The sequence below is a fragment of the Cervus canadensis genome, chromosome 13 (assembly GCF_019320065.1).
Source record: "Cervus canadensis isolate Bull #8, Minnesota chromosome 13, ASM1932006v1, whole genome shotgun sequence".
NCBI lineage: Eukaryota > Metazoa > Chordata > Mammalia > Artiodactyla > Cervidae > Cervus > Cervus canadensis.
In genome coordinates, this window is record NC_057398.1 from 45592366 (window position 1) to 45604544 (window position 12179).

At 36.9% G+C, this 12179-nt stretch overlaps 1 protein-coding gene across 3 annotated transcripts in view; it reads right to left on the bottom strand.

The window, feature by feature from the left end:
- Window positions 1-12179, bottom strand: part of AKT3 (AKT serine/threonine kinase 3) — a 272836-nt gene that overhangs the window by 94719 nt on the left and 165938 nt on the right. For all 3 annotated transcript variants that reach the window (XM_043486077.1, XM_043486076.1, XM_043486079.1), the window contains one exon: window positions 10256-10400. In XM_043486077.1, coding sequence (XP_043342012.1) covers window positions 10256-10400 — 145 coding nt within the window. The remainder of the gene's footprint in view (window positions 1-10255; window positions 10401-12179) is intronic.

Here is a 12179-nt window from a genome sequence, read left to right on the forward strand (position 1 = left end):
CCTTCTCATCCAGGCAAACTCATGTGTTCCAGGGCCACCTCGGGAGTAGACCCCTTTGGATGGCCCACAGAAGAGGTGGAGGCTATAGCCACAGCTAAGCCCTAGGGGATATGCAACTAAGAAAGAAAAGCTAGAATCTCTCCTCTCAGTTGCCCAAAAGGCAAACTGACACTCTCGAGGCCAGTCTTATAAACTCAGCACCTATAGAACATCTGAACAGACAACCAGTGAGTGCTCCCGCAGCCAAGCTTTTGCAGCTGTAGACTTTCTCAGCACATACACGTGGGGACTGGGCCAGGCTAGAGTCGGAGTTGCCTCCATAGTGCCCACAACGGATCCACACCCATGATTACTGCATTCCTGGGGCCTGACTTCAGTGGACCTATGCTGGTGGCCTGGTGAAAACAATCTCAGAGACACCAGGGCCAACAGATGGCATACGCACAGTTGCGGTGGGGTCGAGAGCAGTGCCATGGAAGTAATCCGAGAGCTCGCACAATGAGTAACGGGTGACACAACAGAGCACACTCACAGGTGATCAGCTACAGTGTCTTCCCTTTCAGCTTGAGTGCTCCAATCCCTCCTACCTTGCACTGCAGATCATAAACACAAAAGCTAAGGAACAGATCTGGGGGCCTCTACACCACCAGCTAGGAAGCAGATCCCACCTCTGACAGTGACAATCACAGAGCAATGAGGAGGCCCTGCTGAATACTCAGTGCAGGCTCTGGTCACCAAAACATCAGTCAGCTTCCTATCAATGTGATAATGGCCAACAGAGAAAAGAAGTGGCAGCCGTCCACTCTAAAAACAACCCTCACACAGAAAGACATCAAACCCACACAGGCTACTCAGAGATGTTACCATGCAAAACAGCCTTCCAAGACAATCTGAGGGTATGGGGTCGGAAAGAAGAACACCCAGAGCATTTTGCCTTGAAGGCCAGCAGCGCTTGAGTGCAGGAGCTCTACTGGGCTGGGGGAAACCTTGCAGGATGTACACAAGGTCTCATGCATGCTGGTACCCAGCATAAAGTGATAGCTCCATGGAAACCTGGATTAAACCCACCTATGAAGCCGTGAAATTAGAAGATGCTTACTCCTTGGAAGGAAAGTTATGACCAACCTAGATAGCATATTAAAAAGCAGAGACACTACTTTGCCAACAAAGGTCCATCTGGTCAAGGCTATGGTTTTTCCAGTGGTCATGTATGGATGTGAGAGCTGGACTGTGAAGAAGGCTGAACGCCGAAGAATTGATGCTTTTGAACTGTGGTGTTGGAGAAGACTCTTGAGAGTCCCTTGGACTGCAAGGAGATCCACCCAGTCCATCCTAAAGGAGATCAGTCCTGGGTGTTCATTGGAAGGACTGAAGCTGAAGCTGAAACTCCAGTACTTGGCCACCTCATGTGAAGAGCTGACTCATTGGAAAAGACCCTGATGCTGGGAGGGATTGGGGGCAGGAGGAGAAGGGGATGACAGAGGATGAGATGGCTGGATGGCATCACCGACTCGATGCACACGAGTTTGAGTAAACTCCGGGAGTTGGTGATGGACAGGGGGAGGCCTGGCGTGCTGCAATTCATGGGCTCACAAAGAGTCGGACACGACTGAGCGACTGAACTGACTGACTGACTGACTGATGAGTCTTAGAGGACTTCCAGGGTGGCTCAGACAGTAAAGCGTCTGCCTACATAGTGGGAGACCCAGGTTCAATCCCTGGGTCGGGAAGATCTCCTGGAGAAGGAAATGGCAACCCACTCTAGTATTCTTGCCTAGAGTATTCCATGGACAAAGGAACCTGACAGACTACTGTCCATGGGGTCGCAAAGAGTCGCACATGACTGAGCGACTTCGCTTTCACTTTTCATGAGTCTTAGAGAGACTCCTGGGTAGGTGATAGTCAACTGTCACTCACTGTGAGGGAAAGAACACTGGTAACAGAAGTCTCAGGCAATATCAATCCATGTAAGATCTCCTGGAGGTCCGTGTTTGGCACCACGACTTGGCCACATCCGACAACCTGCAAGCTCCAGAGCTGCAAAGCCTCAAGCCATACAACCAACAGGACAGATGGCCGAATGCACACTGAGCTCACAGCCACGTCAAAACACACCCCTTGACATGGCCCTGTCCATCAGAGGGAAAAGGCCCAGCTCCACCTACGAGAGGGAAGGCACCCATCCCACTTGCCAGGAAGCCTACACAAGCCCGTGGACCTACATTCTCACCAGGAAGCAGACGTCAGAAAGAGGAGGAACTATGGTCCCGTGGCCTATGGAAAGTAGACCACGGACACAGAAAGACAAAATGAGACAACAGAGAAACGTGCTGCAAACCAAGAAACAAGATAAAAACCCACAAGAACAACTAACTGAACAGGAGACAGAAAATCAACATGAAAAAGAATTGAGATTAATGATAGGAAAGATGAGCCAAAAAAAGAGTTTGGGGCACAAATTGAAAGGATACAAGAAATGTTTAACAAGGAGCTAGAAGACTAAAGAGCAAACAAATGGAGGTGAACAATACAATAACTAAAATGAAAAAGACACTAGAAGGAATCAACAGCAGAATAACTGAGGCTGAAGAACAAAAGTGAGGTGGAAGACACAGTGGTGGAAGTCACCACCACAGAACAGACCTCTAGGACAGTATCAAATGCACTGACATTCAATTATAGGAGTCCCAGAGGGACAAGAAACAGCGAGAGGGCCTGAGAAAATATTTGAAGAATTCAAAGAGATTATCGCCAAAAACTTCCCTAACATGAAAAAAGAAACAGTCACTTGGCTAAGAATCACAGACAATCCTGTACAAGGTGAACCCAAGGAGGACCACACAGAGGCACATTAATCAAACTGACAAAAATTAAAGACAAATAAACATTAAAAGTCATAAGGGAAACACAACAAATAGCATACACGAGAATCCTCATAAAGTTACCAGCCGATTTTCTAGCAGAAACTCTGCAGGCCAGAAAGAAGTGTTATGATACACTTAAAGTGATGAAAGAAAAGAATACTCTATTCAGCAAGGCTCTCATTTACATTTGACAGAAATCAAAAGCTTTACAGAAAAACAAAAATAAGAGAATTCAGTACCACCAAATCAGAAAAAAACAACAAATCCAAAACAATTCATAAAATGGCTATAGGAACTCACATATTCATAATTACCTTAAATGTAAATGGATTAAACTCTCCAACCAAAAGTCACAGACAGGCTAAATGGATACAAAACCAAGACCCATATATATATGCTGTCTACAAGAGACCCACTTCAGACCTAGAGACACATACAGACTGAAAGTGAGGGGATATTTATTATTATGCAACATTATTTTTCACAGAAGTAGAACAAAAAAAATTTTAATTTGTATGTAGACACAAAAGACCCTGAATAGCCAAAAACAATCGAGGGAAAGATAATGACACTAGAGGAATCTAGCCGAGCCATCAGACTATATTACAATGCTACAGTCATTAAAACAGTAGGGTGCTGTCACAAAAACAGAAACATAGATCAGTGGAACTGGATAAAAAGTCCAGTGATAAAGTCATGTACCTATGGTCACTTAATCTATTATAAAGGAGGCAAGAATATACAATGGAGAAAAGATAGTCTCTTCAGTAAGTGGTGCTGGGAAAACTGGACAGCTACAGGTAAAACAACAAAATTAGAACATTCACTAAAACTATACATAACAATATAGTCAAAATAGATTAAAGACCTAAATGTTAAGACTGCATACTATAAAACTCTTGGGAGGAAAACAGGCAGAACATTCTCTGACATAAATCGCAGCAATCAAATTGTGGTTTTTGATCCACGTCTTGTGACTAAGCCATATGTTATTTTATTGTTCAAAGCTTCATCTGAACAGTACCTTCTCTCACTTTATATCTAAAATACTGGAAAATGATACTGTGTTCCATTATTAAATACTAAATATCATATAAACTGAAACTGAATTCTGAGGATAAAGATTAGAAAAGAATTTATAAGCTGCTTTATAACATTTTCATCCGAAAAGCAATATATAATAATGAAATAGTACTATCTTCTTTAAGGACTGCAATTCTTAGGGACAAGGAGGTTAAAAAAGGGATGACAGCTTTAACACCAAATTTCACAGCTTCTGTCAGTTTGTCAATCTTTTAAAAAAAAAAAAGAATTTACATGGAAATTTATTTTACTAACAAAGCATTCTATATGATTAAATAAGAAACATTTATCATATCTATTTTTAGAAGAGTTTTTTTTTAATTCTTAGATTTTTTTAAATCTCTTTTTAATTAGAGGATAATTGCTTTACAATAATGCGTTGGTCTCTGCCAGACATCAACATGAATCAGTCACAGGTATGCACGTGTCCCCTCCCTCTTGAAACTCCCTCCCCACTCCTACCCGCTCCGACTCCTATAGATTGTCATAGAGCACCTGATTTGAGCTCTCTTCATCAACAGCAAATTTCCACTGGTTACCTAATTTTACATATGGTAATGTATACATTTCCATGCTACTCTCTCAGTTCATCCCACCCTCTCCTTCCCCCGCTATGTCCACAAGCCTGTTCTCTATGTCTGCGTCTCTACTACTGCCCTGCCAATAGCTCATCATACCATCTTTCTCGATTCCATATATATGCGTTAATATACGAAATCTGTTTTTCTCTTTCTGACTTACTTCACTCTGTATAATAGACTCTAGGTTCATCCACCTCATTAGGACTGATTCAAATGTGTTCCTTTTCATAGATGAAAACTATTCCATTGTATATATGTACCACAACTTCTCTATCTACTCATCTCTCAAAGATATCTAGGTTGTATCAGATCCAGTTTGATAAAACTTCAGAAAAATTAAAAAAGTATCCATGATAGCAAATGCTCATCTTCAGTGCAGTATACACAGTGATTATCTATTCTTTACAAATAAAATGCAACTTATTTTCCTTTTTTGGATAGTGTTAAGGGCAAAGATATAATAAGATTTTATTTAAACTTAAGAGCATGACATACTATTTACAACAGCCAAAATACGGAAGCAATCTAAGTGTCCATTAACAGATGAATGGATAAATATGTGGTATGTATTAATATCTTGTCTTCCCAGGTAGCTCAGTGGTAAAGAATCTGCCTCCCAATGCAGGAGACACCAGAGACATGGGTTTGATCTCTGGGTTGGGAAGATCCCCTGGAGTAGGAAATGGCAGCCCATTCCAGTATCCCTGCTTGGAAAAGTCAATGGAGAGAGGAGCCTGTCAAGCTATATGATCCATGAAGTCGCAAAAGAGTTGGACACAATTTAGCAAGTAAACCAACAAATGCGTGTTTATGTATATATGTGTGTAAATATACACACATATGTATACATGTATATACATGTAATATGTAATATACACATTACACATATGTATATATGTGTAAATATACATATGTGTGTATACATATATACACATACATACAATGAAATATTACTCAGCCATAGAAAAGAATGAAATAAAGCTATCTGCAGCAACATGAATGGACCTAGAGAAGTGAAGTGAAGTAAGACAGATAAAGAAAGACAATAATATCATTTATATGTGGAAATTTAAAAACCAGTGCAAATGAATTCTTTACAAAACAGAAACATTCAGACAGAAAATAAACTATGATTACCAAAGGGGAAACCAACACAATATTGTAAATCAACTGACATAATTTTGTATATCAACTATACTTAAATAAAAGAAAATTTTTAATAGCTGAAATGTCTATAAAAATACTTCAATAAAACTTTTTAAAAATAAGAGCATTAGATACTCTGTAGAAAAGTAATGCTCCAAAACCCAAACCTAAGAATTTATTACAAAATATTTTTACAGAATTATACTCTTTCCTGTACATAATCTCTGTAACATATCAATGTAGCTGTTTTAGGCTAAAAGATGCATGTGCATACACAAGGCGAGGGTGGGATGATTTGAGAGAATAGCATTGAAACATGTATACTACCATATGTGAAATACATCACCGGTCCAAGTTTGATGCATGAAACAGGGCACTCAAAGCCGGTACACTGGGACAACCCTGAGGGATGGGATGGGATGGGGAGGGAGGTGGGAGGGGGGTTCAGGATGGGGGACACATGTACACCCATGGCTGATTCATGTCAGTGTATGGCAAAAACCACCACAATATTGTAATTAGCCTGCAATTAAAATAAATAAATACATTTTTAAAAAGTATATTCAAATCACACACTAGATTGTAACAAAAATAATTGTCAAGCCGCCAAACCCCCAAATTAGGTTACAAATATATATAAATGAACAGGAATACGAGGAAAAGGATACAGTGGTTTTAGCAAGTTTGGCCAAAAAGATCAATTCCACACACATTTACAATATAAGAGATACACCAAATAAGGCCCAAGCAATGAAAAGGAGTCTTTCAAGAAATAAATCTCTCTGCCCACATCTCTCCTCCATTCCTCAAGTGATTTTTCCCAAGGAAAGGGGAAGCTCTAATCTTATCAATTTCTACAACACTGATTATGCTGCTCCTCCCTCTAGGGAGGAAGTGAGAAATGACTTGATGTCAGGTCTGTTCTTTTCTTTCTCTCCTTCTCTGTCTGACAGTGATTCCTATGAGTTATGGTAGTCGGGCATTAAATAATAAAATTCCAAGAACTGGAATCACACATAATGGGAATATAGGAGGTACAAATTATCCTTTAGTACTGCAGTCTATAGGGTCGCAAAGAGTCACAGACTACTGAGTAGTCGACTGAACTGAACTGAATTATACTTTACTGATTATACTTCCTAAGTCATGAGATGATAACCAGCTATGTCCAGGGAAGTCTATATTGATCATTCAAAAACTAAGCAAAAATTTTATTCCCATTTGGCTATTAATGCTTTTACTGTGGCCCTTTACGTACCTAACAGGGTCCAGATAGTGGCAGCTTGGCAGACCAAGATTAGACACTTCTGAGAATTCTAATCAAATTCCTTTGAAACGTCATCTTTTAATTTAAACAAAGATCAGCACTTGAATCTGGTTGCAAGGCTGTCGCCTCTTCTCTCTACCACCATTATCTTTCCCTCTCCAAGAGTTTCAATCTGAAGAGCAGATACAATGGCAATACTCTACCACTTAGAAAAAATAACCATCTGTTTGACCCAAACAAGAGAGAACAGTCAGGACAATTCTCATCATAGCTACCATTACCAGTAGCTATTCTCTTTCTCCTAGTATCTATTTGTCAAAAAGTGAACCAAGAAAATGTATTCCATAAATTATGAGAAGGATATTCTTATCACAGAATATTTGGGTTTACAATCTAAAATTAAAAATAATCTGAATTTATACAATTCTTTTTATAAGTAACATTCACAAAAGATATACAGTTGCCTTGTGACCAGTATGGGTTTGGGTTGTATGGGTCCACTTATTTGTGGATTTTTTTCAATCGATTTTTTTTAGATCCACTATTGATTGAATCCTCAGATGCACAACCACAGGCAGATACAAAGCAACTGTGGATATGGAGTACTGCTGCTTCAGAGGAACCACAGATAGAGAAGAACCCGGACACAGAGGGTCAACTATAAATTAAAGGCAGATTCTTAACTGTACAGAGGGTGGGGCTCACCAAGCCTCTGTGTTGTTCAAGTGTCAACTGTAGCTTTAGAGTCATTTATCTTAAGGAAGTGATAGTAATATTTCACCCTTTTGAAACAAGTTATTAGGATTGTTCTAGAACAGTTAGCTAGTGGTACAAATGCTCTTTTTCTGTACTGTTATTTCAAACTATTTTATATCATTTCATTTTAAATGAAATATTAAAATTACAAGGAAATAAGTTACAGGCCAAATAAGAAAATGGATCCCATTCCAAAATTCAAAATAATACTTCTGACTACCAATTTTCCATTTTGGAGACTTAGTTTCAACAAGAGAATTCTAAGAGACTCTGTTTCAAAAATATGTGAATGTTTAATTATCTTTATGTGGATAAAGTAAAATACTATCTAATACTAGCTAATATTCACTGAGCATTTAGTATATAAACAATTTACATACACTCCCAACTATATTTTAATCCTCACAACTCTATGAGGTAAATACCACTGTTATCTCCCTTTTGTAGACAAGAAACTAAAGGACAGAAGAATTAAGAAACTTCCCCCACAATAATACACATGGTAGATCCAGGACTCGAACACAAGCACTAGGACAACAAAAGTTTCCCTTTCCACCAGTATTCTATAATATTCAAATTCTACTGATTTTTCCAGAAGTGCTCTAATACAAAATGAAATTAATTAATATCCAACCACTGTGTAAAAGCAATAGGACATACTATTTTGAGAAACAAAGTATAAAATGAGAGGCTGGCTGTATAATTTTCTTTCTAATATAGCTTGATTATAACAATATAGAGGTTGCAGAAGCTCAAGATACGTGAATCAACAAAAAGCAGACTGCATACTGAAGTTGCATAGTGTGTAAAGTCACTACATTCTTGAACAAGATATTTAACTTCTCTAAATATCGGATGACTCAAGTGTGAAATGGAATAATAACAGTGCTTATCCTTGTATGATTCCTATAAGGATCAAATGAGATAATACATATGAAAGTACAGCTCAGAGCCTAGCATGAAATAAACATAAAATAAATGCTTACAAGTGATAACTAGTAAAGGTGAGAAACTGCAAGACAATCGACACTGGTAACTGCAAACAGGAAAATGTATTATGGTTTAAAAATCATTTACAACCAGCCTTAACAGAAAGAGTAGTATTTTCCATTCTTGCATCATTCAAAATGTTTGTCTCTCTTCATTCAAAGTTCTGTAAATTTCCATTTTCATTTCCAAAATTTTTACACCAATATTTCTAGTTAAGAATGTTACAGACTTTCCAATTTCAACCTCTAACTATTGATACAACATCTTATTAATCTTTGTTATTCAGAAATTCTACAGCTGGTATAGTTTGCTATTGAATGAAGTAGTTTATTACTCAAAGGATGAGAATAATCAGGATATGACTTTAAATTTATGAGCACAGTCAAATTTCAAATTAATTGGGTACATGTGAACATACATGAGCAAAAGGAACTTTTTTCTCTCTGGGAAGGAGGTAAAGCTAGACTGTGTTTTTCTCTTGGCAATAACTAAGGAGCAAGGGCACAGGGTAGATAAGGTGACTCAAAGGAAAAGTGGGATACAGTATAGCTAACAAGTAGAGGATAAGTGTTCAAGGAAGTTACACAGGGCTCTCAGACATGTGGTCAAGATCAAGCATAGAATATAATTCTAATTAGAACAGCAATTTCAGATAAGGAAAGGATACATTAACTAAATCTAAATTGCAATTGCAAAGCTTACCTTCATATCTTTAGCACACAGGAAAAAGAGATTTGAACTCAGGCAGTCTAACACCAAAGAGTTCTTAATCACTGTGCTAATACAAAATTACATGGATAATTACCTTAAGAATTAGCATTTTTCAACCTGAAGATTAATTTAAAATCTAATATAATAAATATATTCTAACATAAAAAAATGGCATGTTCATCTATTTTGAACACTTACACCCTTAATCTTAAAATACCACTTTTTGCATAGGAAGATGCTTTTCAATATTCTATTGTAATGAAAAACATAATTTACAATTCCCATAAATACATAAATTGGTGTTTATTATTCTAGAGCACTGAAGATAGGAAAAGTCTGTTTCCCTCACTGGCTTAGAAGCAGCCATTAAAATAAAAAGCTGTAATTTCCAAGACTGCTCACTTTCCTGCTGATATTAGTGAGGCTGGAGCACCAAGCAGGAAGTTCACAGAGCCATTTAAGCTTCTGCTTTCAGGAGAACACAGAATGCCAAATGGAGAAAGACCAAATCATTAGGGAAAACATTTTATTTCCAAGTTTCTAAAATAGTATTAAAAACAGTAAGGGAAACATGCAAATTACAAAGTAGTATGAAGGCACATCAGTCACTGCATCCTAACAAGCCCTTCCAGCATTCAGTGCTAATTGCTGAAACACTGGAAAAAAGTGATGTTTCAATCATGTGGTTTTAAACAACGACAGGTTTAAGATTCACCTGATTAAAAACCATTCACACCAATGTAATGGCATATCATAAGATAAATGGCTAACAATTTTTGCAAATGGCAATTGTTGACATATTTCTTCCACACACATAAATGTTGTGCTGAAGAGGGGAATAAAATGTTCTCTTCTACCTTTCTTTTATGATGGGTTGTAGAAGCATCCATCTCTTCCTCTCCTATATTATCAATTTGTGAAGTTGGACTACAATTCATTCTCTCTTCTTCTTGCCTCTGGAGTCTGTCTGCTACAGCCTGGATAGCTTCTGTCCATTCTTCCCTATAAAAACGAGGAAAAAATTCCCATTATAATAAAGAATCGTAAATGATGCAAATATTTCTCTTCTATAAAATATAAAGTCAATATAAATTCTATTTCAAAATAATACAAATCCCCCACCGTAACTCTAAGCTGAAGCTGATCCTAGAAGTATTTTACATCACAGGCCTAAAGTTTTTATCAATACTAGCATTTACTTGGAGGTAAAAAGAAGAAGAAGAAGGGGAGGAGATGATGATGATGGTTTTAAGAAAACTGAGTAAAAATTATTTAAACATATGACCAAATCTTAATTCTCTGTACGCATCTGTAAGTCCATCATTGACACACTCAGTTTCTCTATTAAGATCCAATAGAGGGAGGTGACAGACGTATAATTATGGCTGATTTGCGTTGTTGGACAGCAGAAACCAACACAACACTGTAAAGCAATTTTCCCCCAGTTAGAAATAAATTTTTTTAAAAGTTCTAAAAAACTTTTCACAGGCAAAAACTGTCCCCAGATCATAGGTAAGTTTCTTTTTTAAAAACTGATAGGCATAGATTGTAACTTAAATAATAGGATTTAGGAGCAGTAATATGAGGCTTTTTACTTTTTGACAGTTGTGTTATCAGATAAAGGATCATTTACTTCCATATACAATTTGTATAAAATCAGTCTGTAGATTTCATAAGACAAATTCTGCTATTATTCTAAGTGGAACTACATTAAATCTATAGATCAATCTGGAGGAAACTGATATCTTAATAAATTAAGTCTTCTTGAACATGGTATAGCTGTCCATTTTAGATGTTTAATTATCCAATTCAGTGTTTGTAATTTTCTGTGAAAATGTCTTGCAAACCATGAACTAAATTTATTTCTAAGTATTCTTTTATGCTATTTTGGAGTTTTAAGTTTTTTTTTGATTTTCCAACTTTTCTGTTAGTATTTAGAAATACAATTGCTTTTGGTATGATGACCATATATTCTATAGCCTTAATAAATTCATTTACTAGTTCTAATAGCTTTTATTTTTTTGGATATTCCACACATGTAACCATAAAGAAGAGCTATTTACTTCCTCCTTTCCAATGTGTTTCCCTTTTATTTCTTTTTCTTGCCTTGTAATGGTCTAGGGCAGACTATCAGTACAATATTAGATAAAAGTGGTGAGAGCAGACATTCTTATTTTGTTCCAGATGTTAAGGGAGAAAGTATCAAGTCTTTTACCTCTGAATATTATATAAGTTGTAGTTTGTTTGTAGATACACTTAATCAAGTTGATTAACTTCCCTTCCATTCCTAACCAGTTGAGTGTTTTTGTTATGAAAGGGTGTTGGATTTTTTCAAACGCCTTTTCTGCACCTGTTGAAATGACCATGTAGTTTCTCTTTTCTAATATAGTGAATTTAGTTGGATGATTTTCAGATTTAATACAAATGCATTATATGATAAACTCCATTTAGTCATAACATATGACCTTTTTTACATATTTTCTTGAATCTGGTTTGTTAAAATTTTGTTAAGAAATTTTGCATTCACAATAGTAACAAGTATACTGGGCTATAGTTCTTTCTTCTTTTTTTGATCAATATCTTTATTGAAGTACAGCTGATTTACAATGCTAATTATTACCATACAGCAAAGTGATTCAGTTTTATATATATTTATACATACACATGCTTTTTTAATATATTCTTTTCCATTATGGTTTATCATAGGATATTAAAACACATTTCTCTATGTTACACAGCAAGGCCATTATATATATAAAAGCTAACATCTGCTAACCCCAA